We start from the raw sequence: 25,533 nt of genomic DNA on the forward strand, positions 1-25,533 counted from the left end.
TGCACAGATTTCTTAGGAATACAGTTCACCTATCCCTTAATCATATTTGAAATTTCATTTCAAAAATATAACCTTTTGGTGAAAAAGCTTAGAATTTGCAATTCATATGTGAGTTCAGTCAGGCATCAAAGACTGCAATCCTATATACACTTAGCTGAGAGTAAGGCCCATTGGGCTCAGCTAGACTTACTTCTCAGTAGATATACATAGGATTGTGCTATAAAAGTAAATTTGTTTAATGGTTTCTGATCAAAATGAAAAAAACAAACCATGTTGATGTTGATTCAACCCAAACGGCCCAGTAAAGAAATATCTCAGGGGCTGCCTCTCCCCATATGAACTGACCCGTGCCCTGTGATCATCATGTGAGGCACTTCTTTGTGTGCCTCCTCCATGAGAGGTCTGGAGGGGGGCAAAATGAGAATGGGCCTTTTCTGCAGTGGCTCCCTGTTTGTGGAATGCTTTCCCCAGGGAGGCTTGCCTGGCGCCTTCATTATGTTTCTTTAGATGCCAGGGGGAAATGTTGTACAACATTCTATTTAAATGTGTTTTGGGGGGTGTTATTGGATTGTTTTCATTTTTGTTATTGTTTTTTATTATGTATTTTGTGCTCTCATTTTGTATTTTTATGTCGTGAATGACTCTTTGATCTTCAGTTGGAGGGTGGTATACAAATTATTATTATTATTATTATTATTATTATTATTATTATTATTATTATTATGTGCCATAGCTGTAAAAAAAAGGCGGATTCCATGCTAGGGATGATTAGGAAACAAACTGAAAATAAAACTGCCAAGAGCATAATATTGCTGCACAATTCTATGGTGTGACCACTCTACGTATACTGTATACAGTTCTGGTTAATATAGTGGTGGACCCTGGGGTCTCAAATGTCAGTGGTGCCCTGTGTGACACCCAAATTTGGTACCCCCACCTCTCTTTCTGTATTCTAAACAATAGTTGTGGCTTCCCCTGTAGCTCCCCAAGGCTCTGTACCTAGTACAAACCAGACACACTCCCTTAAATCCACCTCTGGGTTACTTCACCTCAAAAAGGATATTGTGGGATTGGAAAAGCTTCTGAAAAGGGCAACCATATTGATCAAAGGGGTGCAGCAACCCCAGTGAGGAAAGGTTACAACATTTGGGCCTTTTTAGTTTACAGAAAAGGAGAGCAAGAGGTGGCATGATAGAACATTATGCATGGTGTGGAGGAAGTGGACAGAGAACGGTCTTGCAACACTCGCGCTTGGGGACATCAAATGAAGCTGAATGTTGGAAGATTCAGGACAGACAAAAGAGAGCACTTCTTATGGTGTATAGTTAAATTCTTGAATTTGCCCCCACAAGAGGTAGTGAAGGCCACTGACTTGGTGGGCTTTAAATGAGGATTGGACAAATTCATGGGGGAGAGGTTATCAGCAGCCACTAACCCTGATGGCTATGTTCTACCTTCACCATTGGAGGCAGTATGCCTCTAAATAAAGGTGCTGGGGTCTGCAGGAGGGGGCAATATTGTCATGCTCAGACCTTGCTTGTGTCCTTCCCAGAGGCATCTGGTTGGCCACTGTGAGAACAAGATGCTGTAGATGGGCTATTGGCCTGACCCAGCCGGGTTCTTCTTAGGTAGTTATGCTCTTATTCTAATAGTCACACTTTTAATTAACGCTGGTGGAGGACAGCTGAAATTAAAACAATACTGCTATGCTTTTGTTAAAAAAATAATAATCCATGATCTAATGAAACTTAAGAAATTTTAAGACCTTTTGATTTCAAGCATGCACTTTCAACCAATGAAATAATTGCTACTTAAAATTGCTTAGCTTTGGCTGAATTCTAAAGAACTGAGAGAAAAATGGAAACATGCCTCCTGCAAGGCCAGAAATGGAAAAACTGGAAATTTACAGATCAGTTATATATATGATTTTTTTCTCCCTTTCATGATCATGAAGAAAATGCTTTTAAAAACAAGGTTTGGGAATAATACTATTCCAGCCATTTATGCTGTTTCAAGACCCAAGGTTCAAAGGTAGTAATGTTTGTGATGGTAACATTGCTGCTCCATATGATGGGATTACAGTGGTGCCTCGCAAGACGAAAATAATTCGTTCCGCGAGTCTTTTCGTCTTGCGATGTTTTTCGTCTTGCGAAGCACGGTCCGTCGCAACTGCGCCTCTTCAAGCAGCTTTAAGAAAAAAGCGCAAGACGTTTTCGTCTTGCGAAGCAAGCCCATAGGGAAATTCGTCTAGCGAAGCAACGCAAAACCGAAAAACCCTTTCGTCTAGCGAGTTTTTCGTCTTGCGAGGCATTCGTCTTGCGGGGCACCACTGTACTTAAAAAAAAGTAACGCTCTTACTTATGTAGGAAAAGCACTTTAAATAATGTAGAATATGGGACATTTTCAGGCATTCAGACTTGTCCATGCAGTCCTAATAGCTTGGAACTTGCTTAAAAGAGAGAGGATTCTCAAAATGCTGAATTTTGCACTTCATTGCAAAAAAAATTATTAACTGAGTACATTTGTGGAATTACTAAATACACACACCTCTGGACTTCTGTTGCACTGTATTTAGCTACTAACTTCAAGCCTATCTCTGTATTTGGATTATTAGCTACTTTCGCTGAAGGTTAAGGAGCCCTGGCTGCTTTAAAATTCCCTAACTCTCTCTCACACACATTCTATTGCAATCTTGTTTTGCCTTTGGAATGGAAAAGGCTACTAAAGCAGCTAAATGGTTAAGCATTTGTCCAAGTGGAAGGAAGTCAACCCCCCTGCTCATATTCCACACAGAAGCCTAGGTTACTGTTTAAACTGACCCCAGGCTCCACAGAGGTTAAAGCTCTGGCATTAGCCTTGGCACAGAGCTGCTCTATCATCTTCATCAGGAATATCCCAGCCGTAGTCATGTGCATTCTTTCCTGCCAACATAACACATTTGTGCAGAATGTGCACACACTGGTGTCTACCCTGGTCTTTTAGTAGCAATTAACCTTTCCTACAGGGTTTCCTTTGAAGCTTGCTCGTGTTTTATTGCAAAATAGCAATGAGGATTTTGTTTAATGAAGGGAAATGTCTAAACTTCCATGTTACCTAATCTATTCTATTCCCCAACTCAGACATTGCAATTATATTACCCAATCCCTAACAGGGACAATTTTATGATCTTAAAGAGGTCTGCCTGGAAATAAAAACTGCAACAATTGTGTTTGTGTATTTGCTTCCCAATTTTAGGTTTTCTGGGGCTTGTTTCATGTGGAGATAAATTATGTTGGCTGAGGAAATTAAGGATGCTTTCCTCCCAACATCTGTTTTCATAAAGATTGAAAGATCAAGAAGCAAAATAGTTTTAGCACCCATGAGAACTTGCCCCATTTGTGAACGTAACAGGATGGTTTCTGGGAACAAAGAAAGCCTCTCATTAACAGAAAGTGTGAAAGTACACTTTTCTCTGACCTGTGCAGCCTGGGTGATTTGGAACATGTTTAGAAATGCAGTTATAATCAAATTAAACATTATGAATTATTGGTTGAGAAACATTCTTGCAGGTATTTTGCCAAAAGTCACTAGCAACTTGACAATTGTATTGTTTTCATAAAAAAGGTTGTGATGGTATATACGTTCAGTTTGATAAGGGAGATGCTATTTCCCCCCCTGTAAATGTGCTACTAAGGAATGTTTGGGTTTTGATGGGAGATCTTTTGATCAGTTACTTTACTGTTATGTTTACTTGTAATGTTCATATTTATGCCAGATGCAGAGAGATCCAACCAGAAAACCTCCATTAAAATAAATTATAAGAGAGAAATGTGACATCTGATTACTAAGCATATTTGCTTGCCTAACTCTGGTTTCCCCCATGCCTGAAAATCAGGGGTGGCAGCCTGTAATCAAAGGGGTCAGTTTATTCTGGAGAATCTGGGCCAGGGACCAGGAATGATTAACTTCGTAATATGTTGGCACCATGGCATTGCATTAATAAAGTGGAGAAAGTTGCTTTTTACTAGATACAGTGGTACCTTGGGTTACAGATGCTTCAGGTTATAGACTCCGCTAACCCAGAAATAGTACCTCGGGTTAAAAACTTTGCTTCAGGATGAGAACAGAAATCGTGCGGTGGCGGCACAGCAGCAGTGGGAGGCCCCATTAGCTAAAGTGGTGCTTCAGGTTAAGAACAGTTTCAGGTTAAGAGCGGACCTCCAGAATGAATTAAGTACTTAACCCGAGGTACCACTGTACTACTCTTTGTCCATTTAGCCCTGTATTGTCTACTCTGGCTGGTAATAGCTTTCTCAAGCAGAGTATTTTCCATTAGTTACCACCTGATCCTACCATCTGAAAAAGCCAGAGTTTATGAACAAGACCCCTGCTGGATCAGGTAAAAGACTCATCTAGTCCAGCATCCTGTTCTCAGAGTGGCTTCCCATGGGAAGCCTGCAGGCAGGACCTAAAGGTTCCCCTCTCTTTTAAAATCATTAAAACAAATGACTCCCTGCAAGTAGGAAATCAGCAACACCTACTAAAGTCTCTTGTCTGAGCATTTCACCCTGGTGTGCAAGTTTTCTGTTTGCAAGGCATGGGGCATTTTTTTTTGGTGGGGGGGGGGGAGGAAGTATTTTGGTTGTGGTGGTTTCAGCCTATGGGAATATGTATATATATATAGTGCACCCTGCACCCTTCTGAAGTGGTGTAGCTCATTCTGCCACTTTAGATGCATCTCATTGTGCTATATGTGTACAGCAGACCTAACTCTGAACTTAAAAAACCCTGAACATAATAATAATAATAATAATAATAATAATAATAATAATAATAATAATAATAATAATAATATATTATTTATACCCCGCCCATCTGGCTGGGCCTCCCCAGCCACTCTGGGCGGCTTCCATAGAAACCAAAAATACAGTAAAATATCACAGTTAAAAACTTCCCTGAACAGGGCTGCCTAAAATGTCTTCTGAATGTCAGGTAGTTGTTTATCGCTTTGACATCTCGTGGGAGGGCGTTCCACAGGGCGGGCGCCACTACCGAGAAGGCCCTCTGCCTGGTTCCCTGTAGCTTTGCTTCTCGCAATGAGGGAACCGCCAGAAGGCCCTCGGCGCTGGACCTCAGCGTCCGGGCAGAACGATGGGGGTGGAGATGCTCCTTCAGGTATACTGGACCGAGGCCGTAGCTACGAAAAAGTGGGCAAATCACTATCTCTCAGACATGCAATGAGAAAATAAACTATTGTAAGCTGCCCTGATCTCTTATGGCAAGGTGAAAAATAAATATAAATAAATATCCCAATTCTGCTTCAGTGGTCACCTCTCATAATACTAGAACTCGGGGTCACCAAGTGAAATTAATTGGCAATAGGTTCAAGACAGACAAAGGGAAGCTTTATACCACACCATAACTAACATGAATTTACTGCCACAAGGTACTGTGGTGGCTGCTAGCTTATATAAGGTGTGTGTGTGTGTGTTTTAAGGATTTGACAAGTCCATTAAAGAGTGATCTAGCCTGCCAACCATGATAACTAAATTGAACGTCCATATTAGTCAACATAGCTCCAAATAACCATGTGCCAGGGTGACTGACAGCCAAGAGTTGCTGGCAGAAAGAGAATGCTAGATGAGACAGACCTTTGCTCCGATCCAGCAGATTAGTTCTTAGAGGTGGTCATGACAGCAGTGTGGAGGCTTCCAGAAACATGGTTTTGCTACAGTTGCTCTACAGGGTGGTTGGATCTCATAGAGTGCCATATCACACATTTGTTGACACTGCAAGTCGTGGTATGAGCACTCTTTCCAGGCTTGGGTGATCCATATAGCAAGCCATACTATATGCTATGACTGTCACATGGGAAAGCCATCACACAAAGTTTTGTTTCAGATAGCTTCCATGCTACTGACATAACGTGCAGTTCAATCCTAACACAAATAGTTTATATTAAATTATTTCTAATAAGTTCCATAGCTATTTTCTGCTGTTAAATTATCTGAAATTAGTTTTGGGTGCTGCTAATGGTCACTTTCTATATTTCCCTTTGAAATTCCTGACAGGGCTGGAGTACCCTTATGTGATTTGCTATATATGCTCTTTTCTAGAGAAATCGTATGAAGCCCTTGTCATTCATGCCTTCATTCATTTCTAGGTTGGATACTGTAATTCCTGCTACATTGTCATCAGGGGCAGCCCAATCTAGAAACTACAGTTGGTTGAGAATACTGTAGCCAGATTTGTATCTGCTTTTGGCAGATTGGCTTCCGGTTTGGTTCAAAGGCTCAATTCCAGTTGCTGGCTTTGACCCTCAAAGGCCCAAGACTATGGTGTTTGTCCCTTTGCCAACTAAAGCATGACTGGTAAGGACAAGAGAAAAGGGCCTTTTCAGTTGTGATGCCTAAACTATGGAATAAGAAAGGTCTGCCTGCCCCCTTCTTTGATTGATTTTAAATAGGCTCTTAAGACTGTTTAAGCACATTCACTCATCTTGCCCTTCATGTTTGGAATCCTTTTCAGATAATGAGTGTGTATATGAAAGCTTCCCTGAGATTCCTTTGGAAGAAACATCTGAAAATGATGGAGAACCAAGCACTTTGTCACTCAGTATTCACGAACAATCATCTCCAGCAACATCAAGTGAAGCCTTCACACCAAAGGAAGGATCTCCTTACAAAGCTCCAATATACATTCCTGATGACATACCAATTCCATCAGAGTTTGAGCTTCGAGAATCAAATATTCCTGGAGCCGGATTAGGGATATGGACCAAAAGGAAGATTGAAGTGGGTGAAAGATTTGGACCATATGTAGGAGAACATAGCCCAAGTCTGAAAGATCCTGGCAATGGATGGGAGGTAGGAAAATGTATATGTTATTGTGTTATATTCAGTGATAATCTGTTTCCTTTAATAAAGGCAGGATTCCTAATGGATAAGTGCAGATATTTTTGAAATAACATTTTTGGTGTATCTAAGGATTGATAATATTGGGTCTTATAATTCTGGGTTGTTATAGAACAGAACACATTTAGGTAGAGATGAGACTGTGAATTGCTCACATTTCCTCCTACATCAATCCACCCTGGCTTTGCAATTTCAAATGCCTTCATTAAGATGAATGGTGAGAAGTAGGAAAAGGCAATCATTACCTGAACTTGCTTTGATGGTTTGTGGATCCCCCCCCCCCTTTGTTGGCTTTTGGTGATGTTTTGAATATGCCACATAATATGAAAACATAACCTTCCATTAAAATGGTGTAATTTTTTTTGAAAATTACCAGAATGCAGATTTTGCTTTTTGTACCCTGAGAGCCATCTTGTAGAACTATGATGTTTGCAATGCTGTTTATAGTATATAGTATCACAGGCCATCCATTAAAATAGTACATGAGCGTGTCATCCTGGAAATTTAGGTCGTGGTAATTCTTCCTTCTCCTTCTTTCTGAGTCCTGTGGCTTGTCAAGCCCTAACAGAATGCCCTTTGGTTTCTTCTAATTCTCATAGCTTCTCATATATCATGACCACCTTGCCCTATTCCCTCAATTCCTTGTGGACCAGGTTCATTTACCAACACATTATGTCTGGCCTTAGACAACAGTGAGCCAGGCCTGCTCTCTTCCTTGCCTGACAGCATCAGGCCATTTATTATCCCCCCCCCCCAAAATCAGAGAAATATGTGCCTCCTAGAGGATCTTGAGATAGAAAAGTCCTTTAGATTTCCACATTCAAATTTTACCACCTGTAATTGAGAGTTCCCATTGTTACTGGGGCAAGTCCAGTCAAAGATATTTAGCCACCTGAGGCAGAGCAACAAATTGCACCCTCTATGAATTAACTCAAATGCTGCCTGGTTAAGTTTAACACCTAACCTGAGACAGAAAATCTCACAAGCTCATTGACAGTAGAAATAAAGCAATAAGCAACAGTTTTCTTCCTTTGTCATTCCCACCAAAATCAGCTGCCTTAGTCAGCTGCTTCACTTAGTCAGCTGTGGGTGTGGAAGGAGCATGGTATACTGAGTGACCAGCTGACCAGGCAGCTTTACCTTGCAGTAGCTTGGCAAGTTACTCATTATGGCTTGGGAGAGGAGTATCTTTCAGCCTGATCAAGTGAGAAGAAGACGTTATCCCTACTCAAAATAAATTAAAAAATTAAAAAATTGTCCAGTAGCACCTTAGAGACCAACTAAGTTTGTTCTGGGTATAAGCTTTGTGTGCATGCACACTTCTTCAGATACGAAAGCTTATACCCAGAAACAAAATTTATTTTGACTGCGTCAGACCAACATGGCTACCTACCTGAATCTATTATCTTCACTCGTCCATGCATGTATAAGGCAGGTCTTCCATGGACAGGACCATTATATTCTGGCTTTTCTATTCCTGGGACTTTTGACTTCCTCACAGCAACCCATCATTTACTTATTCTGTCTGGTTCATACTGCAGATTTATTTCATTTTGCTGCATTCTGCATCTGATGCTGGAGCATCAGGCAAGATCCTTAGTTAAGAGGACAGCTGTGTGGGCTCCCTGCTATCTCAGCAAAGGCATAGATCAGTTTACCTCAAGGTTTACCGCCATTGCCACATCCCAGGATGTTTGGGTGGCACTCACAGGACTGGTTCAAATTGTCACAGCAGTTGCCTTCCAACTTCCAACATTTCCCCAGCAGGTGACCCACTCACTCAAATAGCATGTGAATTGTCAGAAACATGAGCCATGCCTGCCTGCCTGCCATGCCTTGCCTTGCTACTGCGAACCTGAACCCAATAAAGTTGCGGCCTGTCTTTTATCCAGTCTTGAGTCCTGTGTGGGTTTTTCCCCACACAGAGTTTCATTCCTATCTGTGGCTGCAAAGCATGCAAGCATTATATTCATCCAGTGGGAATGCCCAGGCACTGTTCAACTTCTCTGGCTCCCATTTCTTTTTTAAAAATATGTCATATTAAAAATAAATCTAGTCTTACTCTTTTCTCACCTCTCTTGTATATGCAGAAAAGCCACAAGGTGGCTCTTTATCACTTTATGCTTTGATTCTGCTTATTATGTGGGAGTATGGTCATGCCTTCTCAAATATATCACCTTGTAGTTCATGAGGGCTTTTCATAGAATCTTGCTGATTTCCTGGAAACAAGGTACAAGGTAGATGAGATAGAATGTGTCTATCTGTGCAAATAAAATGGCATGTTGAAACTGAGACCTCTAGTCAACATTGCTCTGATGTGATCTTAACAAAAATATTGTAAGAGCCATTTATATAGCCTCTTTAAGAGCACATAATAAATATAGCCACACCCTCCATCTTGTTGCTAAAGGTGGAAGGAAATTATAGTTTGCATTGTTATCTCTACTAAGGAAGGAATCCAGTATTGCATTATTACAGTTGTTCCATCAGTACAAAAATGTATGCTTGTCAGACAGAACAGTGTCCCTTCCCCTCATGCACTGAACTGGGGATGCGTATGCAGGTGGGGTATGCAGGGGGAGGGGCAGGATGAAAAAGCCCTGATGCGCTAGTGGGACTCATTGCGCTGCTGCAATTATTTAGTTGAATTTGGCCCTAACAATTTATGTTTGGGTGTACTCAATATTTTATATCTACAGATTTCAACTAAGCACCCAGGATTAAAATGTAGCAACCCCCCCCCAACATACAAAAACAGCCATACTTTTAAAAGCAAACTTTTAATAACATATAAGAGTAATATTTGTAAACATATGGGTCTTAGTTTGCTGATAGTTAATAACAAGTATCTAGTTTGGAGCATTTATAACTTGAAGTAGTTGCTGTTCAAAACTGGCCTCTTTTTCTTTTTTCTTTTTTAAATGACTCTCTCCTAATAGGTCAGATGGAAGGATTGAAAACTATAATTAAAAATTGTGATCGAATGTGCAGAAATATATACTACAACCTAGTAGTCCTCCTAACACCATAGAATGTTGCAATACCTATACAAAGATTGTGCCCATATGAAGTCTGCAATATTGTGCTTGTTCAAATGCTTCACGTATTCAATGTGTTGTGGGACCAAAAAAAATATGTTGTGACATAGTTCTGCTTGGGTCATAATTGGAGTGCTGTAGAGCAGCTTAAATGAAAAGCTATAAATTTGAATTTGATCTCAGTTTGTGGGTCCAAAGCTGAGCATCGTCTAATCAGGTATTGCTTGGCTAAAGTACAAATCGAACAAGAGGTCACTGGGCAAGGGCAAAGGTCAAGCTTTTTTGCAGTTTGTCACTGCAGTTTTAGTATTTGCCAGCAGGCCAATCATGTGTTGAGGCCAAGTATTTGTAGCTCACTGCAAAAAAGAGAACGGCCTGCTTCTTAATCAACAACGAAAACAGATTTTAAACAGCTGTCAGCAATTTAAAAAACAACCTACATTAAAAAAACACAAAACATAAAAGTTGTGATTTCACCATACTTTGTTCCTTGGGAAAGATGTGAGGAATAACTACTTGGAAAATGCTATGAAAGGAAACTTCAAATCCTTCCCTAGGACTTGGATAATTTGCATGTGTGTGCAGATGCATTCATTCCCTCTCCTCTCTACTGCAGCTTGTTGAACATTTTGGTTCCTCCTGTTCTGTGGTTTGAAAGATTTAATCATCATGTTTATGGAGACATAGTTTATCCCTAGTGGTTTTCAGATTCATTGTATATTAATGCTTGAGCTGGGTATTAGGAAAGTGGAAACAGAAGGCATCAGATCCAAAATATAAAACAGAAAATGCCTCACATTTTTATTACAAGTGTGAACAACTTGGGACATGATTATTTGCATGTTTTAATTAATTAATTGAAACAAACTAAAAGTAATGCTGCATCGTGCTGCCCCGAGGGCTGGGGCTAGATAACATCATTTAACCAAAGACATAAATGAAATTCAAATTCAGTTAACCAAAATACAAGCAATGCTCAGGCTTTTACATCTGCAGTCTACTGTGGTAACAATATGATTTTATATGTTGTCCAAGATGGCAGCAGAAAGCTCCCTGGATGCTGCATAGTTCAATGGAGAAGGCACACAATGATGTTTGCTCTGGGGGTGAGGTTTGACACATTCTGCAATGGCTTTCCTTAATGGGGAAATGATCCCAGTCCTTTTAGTCTTGAAGGCCCTCTGCCTTGTAGATCACACCAATAACCTGCTCCTCATACACAAACCATAGGGTTGGTACCAATGTGAATGAAATATCAACTTATCCAAATATTTCAGGTATGCTTTGGGATGCATATTAAAATAAACATTTCAGACAATATGTCTACCACCAAGGTCAACGAAAGCTGTAAAAATCTGGAAGTCATTCATATTTTTATGTGAATGCCTGAAATGAAGTAAGAACGTAAGATGAGCCTGCTGGATCAAGTTAATGGCCCATCTAGTTCAGCATTTTGTTCTCACAGTAGCCAACCAGATGCCTGTGCAAAGCCTGCAAGCAGGACTGAGTGCAAAGGCATAAATGCAAATCCATATAAGAGCCATCATACAATTCTAAAATCTGCTTCCTAAAAATCAGCAGGGAGGAAGGGAAGTGCATATACCTAGGGAGAGAGTTCCTCAGTGTTTAGCATCACTGCTGAGAAGGCCCTGCCTTTTATAGCAACCCATCACCCTTCAGACAGAGTAGGATATTTAAGGAAGATCTTAATGTGCTGCTTGACTCATGTGGGAGAAGGCTCTCTTGAGATGTGATTGACACTGATCCATGGGTCCATCCAGGGCTGCTTCTGTCATGTCTGTATTCTGGATATCAAGTGGGGCATTCCAGTGTCATACATATTGACATGGGGAGTAGCCACTCTAAAAACTGCTTCTTTCCTTTCAAAGTAAACAACTGTAAATCTGAATGGCAAGCACTGCTCGGTGTAGTATTTAAGACATAACTGTAAAAACATTTTATAGGGATCAGACTTTGGGCAAATCTTGGAATGAATGCCTAACTAATTTTGAAGCAAAGTTATATGCATGTTAGCTGTTGGGTCCATTGGGATTTTTTGCTGAACCGGAATACAGGTAATATAAGGGAAATGTGGTCTAAACCGCTGAGCCTCTTGGCTTTACTGATCAGAAGGTTGGCAGCTTGAATCCGCGCAATGAGGTGAGCTCCTGTCATTTCCCCCCAGCTCCTGCCAACCTAGCAGTTTGAAAGCATACCAGTGCAAGTAGATAAATAGGTACCACCGTGGCAGGAAGGTAAACGGGGTTTCCATGCGCCTCTGGCACTTGTCATAGTCTTCCGTGCGCCAGTAGCGGTTTAGTCTTACTGGCCACATGAACCAGAAAGCTGTCTGTGGACCAATGCTGGCTCCCTCGGACTGAAGCGAAATGAGCACTGCACCCCATAGTTGTCTTTGACTGGACATAACCATCCAGGGGTCCTTTACCTTTTACCTTTTACCTTTACCTTATAGGGAATATTGTGAAAGAACCTCAGCAAGGGGAAAACTACACATTACATGGAAGGCATGCTTTATCAAGCATGCTTACAACTGGCCTTCCTTCCTTCCTTCTCTCTTTCTCTCTCTCTCTCTTGCCTTCTCATTCTCTCTCTCTGTAGCAAAAGTAGCTGAATGAGACTCCAGTCTGACCACAGCAGGAGGATGATTTCACTCTTTAACCCTTTACCTCTGTAACACTTTCCTGCCAAGAATCTCCCCTGAAGCGATTTGCCCCCAAAGGTAGTATTTCAGGGCAAAATAGCAGTGGGTGGGCAGGGAAATGAGATAATATTCAGCAGGGAAATAGCAAGCAAAGGGAAAGTTAAACTCCTTTTGCTGTTTTGGTGGCTGCTTTTGCTTTTAAAAAGTGTAGTTTTTTACAGCAGACTTTTAAATGCACACGTTTAAAGTAACACGTAGTTTGGCCCTGAAAGAAAATAATATTCTAATACTAAATGAAAGATTGACTGACTGCTCCTGATATTACTTTAAAGAGAGATATACAGTTCACCTCCTTAGGAAGATGCAAAACCTAAAAATGAAGAAAAAGACAAAATAATCATAGAAACTATATTTTTAAAGATATTGACACACACTCATAATTCTTCCCATTAAATAAATGTTGATAAAAAATTTTTATTATGAAATGACACATTATGCAAGCTGGGATTCAAAGATGAGTTCCTTATGTTAAGTATAGTAGATGCCATTAAGGAAAACAGTCAATATGTCACTAAGCCACAGCCTGTAAAATTAAATTGATTTGGTAAATGTAAGTAAGATAGATCTGTTTGCTTTCATCATCAATTTCGAGGGGGTGAACAGGTGATGTCACCAACCTGGGAGCGATAAAGATGCAGGACCATCTGGAAAGCTTGGTGATGGATGGGCAACTGCTTTTGGATGGTGACAGTGCTGTGGCACTTTGTCACTTGGGATGCAGTACTTAATAACTTTTCAATACCATCATAATAAATTTCACTGCCTTATTAATATAGAAATGGTGAGTTATTACTGTGATGGCCATTGTAAATAACAGGAGATGCAGCTGTCAAAAGCTGATTGTTTGGGCATGTTTCCTTAAGCAACGTAGTTGACTTGGGATATTCGGTGCATGTCTGTACTAAGCAGAGTTTATTACTCTTGTCAAAAGAGAAAAAAAAGCAAGGTGTTCAAATATTATATCAAGTCCTTCATAAAATAAAGTTTAATACATTAGCTGACTTTTCTTTGGGTAAGTTGCATAAAACAGGAGGCTAAGTCATCTTTAATAATGATATTTAATGTAAAATAATATCTGTACTCCATAAGAATGTCCTTTCCTAACTGAGACAGATATTTGTTCACTCATCAAAACACTAAGAATAAGAACAAAAAACCCCTCTTTTCATTAACAGGTTACCTTTGATAAAGACCTGCTATTCTCTAGCAGTATCAAGCAGGAGGGAGGGGAACCCGAACAGATGTAGCTAATAGCACGCAATGACAAAGAAATATGGGCAAAATTATAACCATGTGTCATGAAATAGTAGGCAGGAAAGATCATCTGGGTGTGTTTGATGAAAGCCCTGGACTGCTCTGTGACACGGACATCAGCCTGACGCCTCGAAAGAAACAAAATGTGTAGATAGATGGAAGGAGAAGATGAATGACCTAGATCAATCATTTAGCACTATTCAGCTTGTTATACCATTGTTCCATAGGAAGATAATTAAATCAGTGATGTCTTTCTTATTTGCTGAAAGGGTGGCACAAACTTGTAAAGAATATCAAAAGCACCTCAAACATATTATTCTTTTTTTTAAAAAAATAAAAAATAAAGTAGGATACTGACTTTGCTTTTCAGACTTGGGCTTTGTGAGCCTTAATTAAATGTCTTTTCTTAGCATTTCTGTAACTGCTGAAAAGAGAGCCAGCAGTCTATTAACAGGCAATAAAGTTCAGGAAGCCTACAACTAGTTTCTTGGGTCAGAGGTGAAAACTGCATGCAAAATGAAACAAAGGTGTGTTTTGATGGCTCAACAAGCAGTGAAGAGACAGAGCGCAAGTACGCACTGGGAGAGTGTGACATTCTTAAAGAGAAGCAAGAGGAGAGCGGCCTTATTCAGCTATAGTACACAGTGAAACTAACCAACAGTGGCACTGGTCATTATTGTGCCAGTCATAGATTGGCTTTTGCATTGGTATTTTGGCAAAATGCTTCTCCTCTCCTTACTCCCCCCCCCCTTTTGTACCACAGCTTGGAGGTCTCGGAACGCCCTAGTCTCCATCCAGGCTATATGTAGGTCTTGCCTAGCAGGACCTCCACCCTATTCACACAGCTGTACCAGACAACTACTCCCTGTTGTGGTACCCAGCAAGTCTCCCTTCTTATATTGATCTCCTTTCCTGTCACATTAGCCTGATGATGAGCTCCTGCCTTTATCAAACCTATGATTGCAGTATCACTATAGATATTCATCTATTCACCCTTGCAGAGCCTCAATGCCTTCTCTGTAGAATGGGGGAGGCGGTGGGATGTTTTGCTTCAGGTGCCAAAATGTATTGGGCTTTCCCTGCTGAATAATGTCACAGATTCTGGAATTCTACCGTAGCAATTCTTCCATAGCAATCCATGAGATCCCTTTACTTCTGTAGAAGAAGAGAGAGCACCATGGGACAGAGCAAAAGAACTGCAATCTAGGAAAGTCCTAAGGATCCCAGGACAGGGTTTCACTTTTAGATTGAGGGTCATTTACGTTGGATTTTACAGGAGAATGTAAAGAAGCTAAGTTGTTAACCTTGTGCCCTGTGCAGTTGGCAACTGAAGCAAAGCCATGAAGCATGCTTCTTTAGCATCACTCTACAGGTGGGTGCAAAACACAAAGCTTTGACAAGTACATAGAGGAACCCATTAATAGGATATACTTCTGTTTGGCCATTCAATTTGGCCTCGGAGAGACCAAAGTAAATTTCCCAATGAACACTGCATCCACTGATTACCTAATTAACAATTGTTTCCATCCATTTAAGGATAGGATCCTCCACCTCTTTATCATTTGAAACTCTTATCAGCTGCCTGCTGTTTTGCTTCCTAACATTGTCCTCCTTCCCCACTGGAGGAGAACTTGTATTGTCATACGTCCAGTTATTTAGCATATCACTGTCCTCTGACTCTGTACTCCCTCTTTCAGCAACTGTCTGACCCTGGCTATTCCTTTTGTTTCAGAAGGTCTGTAGTTTAGGTGACAGTATTAAATGTTGTTCCTCAAAGGGCCATGTTGTTCAGTTTTTTTTGTCTTACTGGGCTGTTCAAAGCTGGTTCAGTCACCCAAGGCTTCCCAGAAGTTCAAGCCTCACGTGACCTCTCATTAGATGAGCTGCTTCAATATCTAGCTGCTTTACTTGCCTCTTCTATCCCCTTTTCCTGTCTCCTTTCATTGTTTGCCATTTTATTTAGATTAGTTGGGAACCTTAAAGGGACACAAGCTTTGAGTTCTCTTTTGGGAATTTATCTACTTTTGGAACCATCTTTGGAGGGTTCCATGAAACACAGATTGTTACTAAAAATTACCTAGTTTTAAATCTGGATATTATTGGTAAAGCACAGTCTGCAAATGTAGAAAGCTAAACTGTCATTTACATCCAGAAACTTGTGCTTAGCACTGACATAAGAAGAGCCCATCTAGTTTAGCATACTGTTCCCACAGCAGTCTGTCGAAAACCTGTAAACATGACATAGGTGCAAAAGCACTTGCCTTACTTGTGTTCCCTAGCAGCTGTTATTCAGAAGAATACTGCCTCTGAGATACTGGAGGTGGTAGTACATAGCTAGTCATCACTGATATTCTCGTGGTCCTAAGTCCTTTTAAAACTATCATAGTTGGCTTTCAAGAAACTCCTGGTGGGGAACTCAGGAAACTTGTTCCTTCTCTCTTTTGCACAACTAATTATTGACATCTTTACCAACACCTTTCTCATCATCTCCATTTCCTAAATCTCATTGTCTTTTCTGCTCTCACAGATTTTGTGGCACTAAGGGCAAAGTTCTATCTCACCATTCAGTCTGAATTAGGAGAGGCTGCTGGATGGATACCTGTAGGCAGTGTTGGGTTGAATGAGAGCCAGTAAACTCTTACTTAATTCTGGTAAGGCAGAGGCATTGTGGATAGGCAGTTTTTCTTTTAGGAAATTGGGGAGGTGCCCTATTCTGTATAGGGTAGCACATGCCTTGAAGGAGCAGGTATGTAGTTTCAAGGGTACACCTTGAACTGATTAGGTATAGGTTACCTTGGCAGGAAGGAGTGCCTCTAGCTAGTTCTGGCCATTTCTGGGCAAGGTAGGCTGGCATCCACAATCTATGATCTGGTGATCTCAAGTTTGGATTATTGAAATGCACTCTTTTGTGAGGTTGCCTTAAGGCTGTCTGGAAGCTGCAGCTAGCACAGAATGCAGCTGCCTGCTTATTTACAGGGGCAACCAGACAGGAGCATGTAACACTGATACTAAAAGCACTGCACAGGTGAATGTATACTATTGGGCCCAAATCAAGGTGCTGCGTGGTCTGGAAAGCACTAAACCACTTAGGAACCAAATATCTGCAGGAGTGCCTTTTCCAACAGCAGCAAACTCAGTTCTTAAGATAATTGTTGTGTGTGTGTTCTGCTCATAGCCCCATCCCACCCAAGGATTCATGATACAGGGGCACACAACAGATCCTTGCCTATGACAGTACCCTGACTCTGGAATGCTCTCCCCTTGGAGATATGTTTGCCCTCTCTGTTTCACATATTTATATATCATTTGAAGATGCTTTTGTTTACCCAGGCTTATATAAACTGGGGTTAGATGTTTGCTTTAATGCCTAACAGCGGCAAAGGGTTTTGATGTCTTTTAATTGTCCAGAATTTGTTGTTGGTTACCAGTTAATCTATAACCAGTTGGTTAGGAAATGTATTTTGTGCTTTTATATTTTATTGGACTCTTTTGGGATGAAGCATGATAGAGAAACCTGGCCCTGTGATTGAATACGTTATTTGTTTGGCTAGGTTCAAGTGTCATTCTTTCTCTTGGAGAGAAAGCTTTCTAAATGTTTCACTTTTATAGGGGCAAGTCAGTACTATCCCAAGGCTGATGGCCACTTTATTAGTCAAATAACTAATGAGATTTTTCCATAATCTCTCCACCTTGCCTCAGTTTGGGCTGGAAGACTTAAGCGGGTAACTGTGGTGGTGAAGTGAAGTGCTCAGCCTGCTAGTGTGACATTTATTTACTCACTTTGATTTTCCCCCAACAGGTTGTCCTTTCTGTTGTTGTTGTTGTTGTTGTTGTTGTTGTTGTTGTTGTTGTTGTTGTTGTTGTTGTTGTTATTAAAATTTTGATGCCACTCTTCATCTAAAGATCACAGGGCGGTTTACAATATAAGGGCACAAAAATACATACGATAATGAAACAATACCCCCTTGTGACATCATGCTGGGTCATAAGGAAAGGGTTAAATAAGTGTGAAGTGATTGGCAAGTGGGAACCCAAGGGGAGGAGTTAGAGTTAGAGTTAGTGTTGTTAAGGAGTCAGTCGGGTGTTAGAGAAGAGAGGATAAGCCTGTGGGTTGGGATAGTTTGATGTGAGAGAGTGAGAGAATCTGTTAAGAGGAGTCAGATAGACAGTTGGGATAATCAGTTAGTCGTTATTAGGAAGGTATAGGCCGGTAAAGAAACTAAGATTAAGAAACTGACAAGAAAAATTATCTGAAACCATAAGCTTGTTAATGCTTATCAAATAAACTTGTTTATTTGGATTAATGTTAACAACTGTCTGGACTCCGTGTGTACCCGAGAGAAACGGGTTGGTGGCAGCGGGGAAGCAATCACAGTGGTGGCACAGGGATCAATAGACTGTCAAACGTCCGGGGACCCTGTGTGATTGCCACACCCCTCCACAGTTTAAAAGGCCATAGATTGTTTAATTAGCCAAAGGCCTGGAAGAAAAGGAATGTTTTCGCCTGGTGCCTAAAGAAATGTAACAAAGGCACCAGTTGAGCCTCCTTGGTGACAGCATTCCACTAGTGGAAAGCCACCACAGAAAAGGCCGTTCCTTGTGTTGCCTGCTGAAGATGAATAAACATGCATAGGGCTGACCATTTCAATGAAGTAAAGTATGAGAAAATGATGGTTACCCAGCTGCCAAAACAGCAACTCTAGTGAAATAACAGTATGAATGGATTGAAATCTTATTTAAGCAACAATGCAGTTGGACTCCTGAGGGAAATGAATGGGAGTTGTGCATGGTCATTCTGTGTTGTTTTGTCTTCTGTTATCCGCTGCTTCAAGGCTCTGTGCTTTTAATCATAATATTAGGTTCCAGTGCCATTTTTGGGGGGGCGAGTCTTCATTTCCTATAAATCTTTAGGTCCAAATGTTGTGTATCCATTCCCTCCCTTTATTTCCAGCTCTAAGTGCCACAGGTGCTTGCGTTGCTGCTTTCTCATGGGTATCACTCCAGACATACCAAACTGGGAAAATATGAAACACAGCTGCTCAGGGAAAGTCCCCAAATTTAGGCACCTTTCTAGCTGAACCACCAGTTTCCTGATGGCCTGAACTAGACCTACGAAACATTATTTTGCTGTCCAAGGAACAATTTCTGGTTTCTTACATAGATGAGACTTTTTACATAGGTTTCAAAGGGTTTGTGGCAAGACAATAATATGTATGCTGTGTCATCAGACAATTCATCTATATTCTGATAGGTATTTTTGTATTTTTGCATGTCAGGGGTGTGTCGTAATAGCATTTCTTCCCCTGAAATGTTGCTTCTGCCTATTCTTTTGTGGCAAAAAGAAAAGTTGTGGGGGGGGGGGAACCATGTTTGTCTTAGTGTTGAGAATTATAACTAATTTGATGCAACAGGTTTAACTTACCATTTCTGTGGTGAAAAGAAAAGCTTAGCATGATCCAGATTTTCCTTGGTTTCTTCCCATTCTTGTGCAGAGCAGAGGTATTCATGTTTCTTTGTCTAACAGTTTTATAATGTCTTAAGAGATTAACAGTGAGCATGAATGAAGGCCTGAGGATTAGACCAAAAAAGCAAGCAAAAAAGCTGCCAACTAGTACCTTGCTTTCCGACTTCAACTTTTTCAGCATTGCCATATGCGTATAGAAACTAAGAGAAGATAATAAGGACCAGAGTCCCAAAAGTGTTTAGTGATTCAAAAAATTCAGATGACATGTCAGAACCGACAGAATGATGGAACATTATGTGGCAGGGCCCTACTTTTGTGTGTGCGTGTATGTGTCTTATGCTAAGCTTTCACCCTGAGTGAATGCAGATGTTATCACAGGATCCCAGACCAACAGTCAGTGAAATGTGACAAGCTGTCAGCAAAGTTACACTACGTTGAGTTTGTTAAAATATCCCAAAGCTTTATATACACACTTTTTATATAAAGTGCTTAGCTCAGTCCATTGGAAGGGGGGCAGTGGGGAAGGGGGAGAAACACCCTTTTTGAGTAATTTCTGTTTTGTCATCCATTGTATGATCTTGAACACTTAACCCTGCATTTTTCTTCCTCTGAAGGGTTATGTGGCTATCAATAATATTCCTAAAATGAAAATCCAGTTCTGGGATTCATGGTAGGACTGTTAACCAAATGCTGTGCCTGCCATCCTTTCCATAACTGAAGTCTTTACTGAGGTTACTAGTTCAACATTTCCAAGCAAGGGACCTGCTGAATCCATTGTGTCTGAAATAAACGTCATCCATTATGTTCTATAGGAATCAGGGAACAGCCACTTAAAACGAGGGGTGCCCTTGACTGTCAGAGACGTTGGGGCAGATAAGAATTTACTTCCTATAGTAATATGAATAGGAGCTATCAAAACAAAGCATAAACAAGTTATTCCCAGCACCTTTTAACCTTAATTGTCCATAATGTTTTATAAATTATACATAATTATACACTGAGGTCCAGCACCGAGGGCCTTCTGGCGGTTCCCTCACTGCGAGAAGCCAAGTTACAGGGAACCAGGCAGAGGGCCTTCTCGGTAGTGGCGCCCTCCCTGTGGAACGCCCTCCCACCAGATGTCAAAGAGAACAACAACTACCAGACTTTTAGAAGACATCTGAAGGCAGCCCTGTTTAGGGAAGCTTTTAATGTTTGATGTATCACAGTATTTAAATATTCTTTTGGAAGCCGCCCAGAGTGGCTGGGGAAATCCAGCCAGATGGGCGGGGTATAAATAATAAATTATTATTATTATTATGCACAAAAATAATATTCCTTTTTGTAGTAGGCAGGGACCTGCCCCCCCTCACTCTCTATAGCAGTATTAGTATATGGTTAAAGTGCTATACAAATATATTGTCATTGCTGCTGCCACAACTACTAAAAATCCATTAATATTTTAGTAAGTTATTTTAAGCATTTTAACCAGTCCTCTGCAGCTGTTACTGATTCGTTTCATGTAAAAATAGCCCTAGTTGTATGAAGAACCCAATTAGAGTCCTTGAAAATCTAATGAGAAGAAGAGAAAAAGAAAAACGCACTCTGAACTGAAAAAACAAACAAACAGCCCACTCATGCTAAATGTTCAAACTGTAATTAAAGTAAAAACGAACAAAAAACTGTAATTAAAGGACAGTTACTCACAGACTATTAAAGATTTAAGAGTCAAAGTTTTCCTTAGTGTGTCGTGCAAACTAGACCTTTTTGCCTTTAAAACAATGGAACCAAAGGTTGGAAGCAAATAGGTGTTTTTTCCCCAAAGTATAGATTGTGGTTATGATAATTTGATAGCTGTAAAAGCTTTCAGTGTCAACTCCAGATTTTGAAACATTTAGGAAACAGAATTATGGCAATACTGATAATTGTAATGCAGTTAATAGCTTAGTTTTTAAGGCTATGTAAGAGGGGGAAACAAGATGAATAGTTTCTGGGTTGAAACTCATGAAGCAAATTGCATACCTGTTTTGAAAATAATTATACAGATCAGTCACAAGAACCCCTGGCAGTTTGGATTTCTTTTCCTATTATTGTTAGCGTAAACTGAAATTTAATGAGATAGCTGTTTGTAATGACGCAGACTCATACATTTTTCTGATACACTGAATTGCAGTAAGTTTATTTTCTGTTAAATAATGTCAAATAATGCTCATGATTTAGAATCAATTTAAGCCTTCTTGGGAATGAGATGAGCTTGTATTATTACGGCCCATATATTAAACAGCATTAATTCACTACTCTGAACCAAGAAACATAACAAGCATTTGTTTAAGTCCAATTTAGCTTTGCTGCCAAACCTATTACCAAACAATGCGCTGTGATTTAAAAAATGAAATCCAAGACTCTAAGCAGACAAAAATCTTGCATTATTGTTTATTCCCCCTTCCCAAACAATAGATCTAAATGATCACTGAAATTATGCATAAAGCAAAATGATTTAGAATAAGTTTAACAGCTAATCGCACTCATGCTGAAGTTTTGAATTTCATCTGTCTGCTTAGATCTATTGTGATCCATTAAGTGGCTTCCTTTTTCCCCTCCCAACAAACTGAATGGTGCAACTGCAAGGAGATCTTTTGTCCTTTTAATTCAGTCAGCATGGAAATGATTTTCTCATTTCAGACCCTTTTCTGTCCTCTCTTCATTGTGTCAATAAAATAGAGTTGTGCCAAGCTGCTCTAATCAGCTTAGAGTGCTAATTCATTGCACTGGGATGCTATCTTGGTCTGGCTACAGGTGGACGCTATAAGGGGTGAGACTCCAGGGGAGCGTAATTGTATGTCTCCTGAGGCTTGTTTGCAGAATAACTGAAATCTCAAGCTTGAGCTAAAGGGGGAGGGGGACCATGTACAAATACAAGCAAGTTTATATGCAGCTTATTACAGCAGCATTCACTAGCATTGCTAGAGTGAACATTTCCATTAACTTGGTCCTCTTGTCCTAGAAGAACAGAAGGGTGTTAAATCAGAGGCAAAGACACTTAAAACATGTTTTAACAATTAGAAAATGTAAAGTTCTGATTATCTTTGAAAACAAGGTTCATAGTCAGAATTGATAAGGAGCAACTGGATGCGGGTGGCGCTGTAGTCTAAACCACAGAGCCTAGGGCTTGCCGATCAGAAGGTCGGCGGTTCGAATCCCTGCGATGGGGTGAGCTCCCGTTGCTCGGTCCCTGCTCCTGCCAACCTAGCAGTCCGAAAGCACGTCAAAGTGCTATTAGATAAATAGGTACCGCTTCGGCGGGAAGGTAAATGGCGTTTCCATGCGCTGGTCTGGTTCGCCAGAAACGGTTTAGTCATGCTGGCCGTATGACCCGGAGCTGTCTGCGGACAAATGCCGGCTACCTCGGCCAGTAAAGCGAGATGAGTGCCACAACCCTAGAGTTGTCCGCGACTGGACTTAACAGTCAGGGGTCCCTTTACGTTTAATTGGCAACTAGCAAAGGAATGTTTTAGGTTTGTAATCTGGAGCTATTGCAGGCAGTTTGAGAAGTACTACACTGAGAAGCAATCTGCAGTGCTGATTATTGCTGCTGCTAATCTGGGCCTAGAATGGAAATGTGATCAGATACTTACTATATTCTGGCTGAACTGAAACTTACATGAGCTCTATAATCAATGACCTGATGAGGTGTAGGCTAACTCAGCTTGGTTAAGATTCCAGGAAAATTGATGCTGTCTTTGGATGCAAGAGCTTAGCTTCTTTAGAATGAAAATACAACAACAACAACAAAAAGGCAAAGGATCCAAAGATGCAGGAAACATTTTTCAAGGGGAAACTTAATATGAATATGTGAAAATATGTAAATGCTGTACATACATTAATGTGTGCTTGCAATGTAGGGATACAGAAGTCATTCGCAAAGGCATCCTTACTACAGTGCTAACTGTTGATTTGGCCTCAAATGTGTGTACTGATTCGGAAGCCTTTCTCATGACCTTGTCAGCCATGAAAGATGCAGGATTAAGTTAATGTGTGTTCATTTTCTGCTATAGGTGCCACATGCTGAGACGTGCATGTTAATGCCACATGTCAAACTTGGTGCAAATTGTGTTTCCTTACATTCAGAAATTATTCTTGCACTTGTGTACAACAAACTGAGCCACTCTGAATAAGTACTGCTCTCATTGTTGCCTTCATGCTCAACGTGTACAGAGAGCAGAGGAGCATGCTCGGTATTCAGCACTGCTCTCACATTACAAATGTGCATCACATTTGTATCTGAAACTCAGCACTGATCAACTCAAATCAATGGATGCCAGATATTGGCCATGTTCATTCATATATATATATATATATATATATATATATATATATATATATATAGGGTCACCAACAGGATACCCTCCAGATGTTATGGACAGCAACACCCATCATCCCTAACCATTGGCCATGCTGGTGAGGTATTATGGAAATTGTAGTCCACAACAGCTGAAGGGTATCCACAGTGTTTAGTATCCATGTCATGGTTAATAGTTTGCTATGATCATGAAGATTGCTCCTGCTTTACTCCTCACCCAGCGGGAGCAGAAATAACAAACCAAAATCCATGGCTTAACATTACATTTGTGCATGGAATCATGGTTTGTTTCACCCAGGAAGCTAAGAAGAAATCTTGCTTTATATTCATATAGAGCGAAATGAGCCATTTAGTCCGGACATAACACCAAGCAGGGATTATGCTTTGTTGCTCCTGCTTGCACTAGGGGAGGAATAATGTGAGAGCCACTCACTTCAAATATGTTAACCAAAGTAGAGCAGGACGTGGGATCGCAGTGCTTGGGGAATATATATCTGAAACCGAGGAAGATAGACATTCTTAGCTATAAAAGACAACACAAGACAACACAAGGGTGGCAACACAAGAACAGGCCTTTTCTGCTGTGGCTCCCTGCTTGTGAAATGCTGTCCCTGTGAAGGTTTGCCTTGTGCCTTTGTTACATATCTTTAGGTGCCAGGCAAAAACATTCTTCTTCTCTCAGGTCTTAGGCTTATTAAACAATCTATGACCTTTTAAATAGGGGGAGTGGGATTACTGTTTTGATTTTTTTCCCCTGTTACTTTTTTTGTGTTTTTTGTATTGTAAACTGTCCTGTGACCCTTGGATGAAAGGTGGTATAGAAATTTAATAGTTAAATAAATATATAAAATGAGAGGAGCCTTATCTTAGAGAAGCATGCGAAAAAAATTGGTTATACTTTCCCTTTCAACTTGATTTACAGACTTGTTTGGCCTTTGTCAGCATGGTACCAGACTGCTGCACTACAATTCCCACTGGTCTCAGCCAGCAAGACTGCACAGCCACTTTTAGACTGTACTGGCCAGGGCTTATTGGAATTGTAGTCAAACAACATCTGGAGGGCATCTGGTTGGCAAAGGTTTGTCTGGTTTGTCTGCCATGGTCCTGGACCCTGCTAAATGTCAGCAGAGGAATATCTAGTCTGTTTCTTTGTGTGTGAGAAACAGAGTTGTCACTGTGATGAATAATGACAGAAGCAGAGACAAAACACTCACCAGGAAATCTAGCAATTTTACGTTACTCATGAGTGGGATTTTTCTGTTATCAAAAACTCCCATCAGAGGAAAGGAAATTGACTTCTTAATTAGCCAAAGTCCGGTGGAGGAGGTGGGGTGCAGAAGAGATGAAGAAAAATCAGAGATAGTTGATGCACGTTTTAGGCTAATGATAGGAGAGGAAATAGTGGAACTCGAAAGGTCACTGACCTTATTAGACCCAGAGAAGAGGTAAAACCCTTCAAAAGCTTTTACCTAGGATAGGCTGCCAGTGTGTTAAGTTCTAAAGATGGAAACAGAAGAAACTAAAAGAAAAAAAATCAAATATGGGAGTTGTAGTGATTGGTATAGCTGCCACCATGATAATGAATTTACTATATACAATAAATAGAATACTTTTAATTTTAAATGAATGAATAAGTATTTACATGTGTCAATAGAAACACACAGAGAGATATCCATCTCTCCCACACTCGAAAATATGCTTTCCTAGTTTTTAACCAGAGAATCTTATGAATAGACTAAACTGAATGCCTATTGCAGGGGCATGGGGGTGGGGAGAAGACAAATAGAATGTAGTCACTTAGTAATTTATTTAGACCTTTCTAA

The 25,533-nt window shown here is 40.4% G+C and overlaps 1 protein-coding gene across 13 annotated transcripts in view; it reads left to right on the plus strand.

Moving 5' to 3' along the window:
* Nucleotides 1-25,533, plus strand: part of MECOM (MDS1 and EVI1 complex locus) — a 468,901-nt gene that overhangs the window by 208,891 nt on the left and 234,477 nt on the right. For all 13 annotated transcript variants that reach the window (XM_081189989.1, XM_081189979.1, XM_081189992.1 and 10 more), the window contains exon 2: nt 6,508-6,845. In XM_081189989.1, coding sequence (XP_081046115.1) covers nt 6,508-6,845 — 338 coding nt within the window. The remainder of the gene's footprint in view (nt 1-6,507; nt 6,846-25,533) is intronic.

The sequence above is a fragment of the Podarcis bocagei genome (assembly GCF_964188305.1).
Source record: "Podarcis bocagei genome assembly, chromosome: 4".
In the NCBI taxonomy this organism is placed as follows: Eukaryota; Metazoa; Chordata; class Lepidosauria; order Squamata; family Lacertidae; genus Podarcis; species Podarcis bocagei.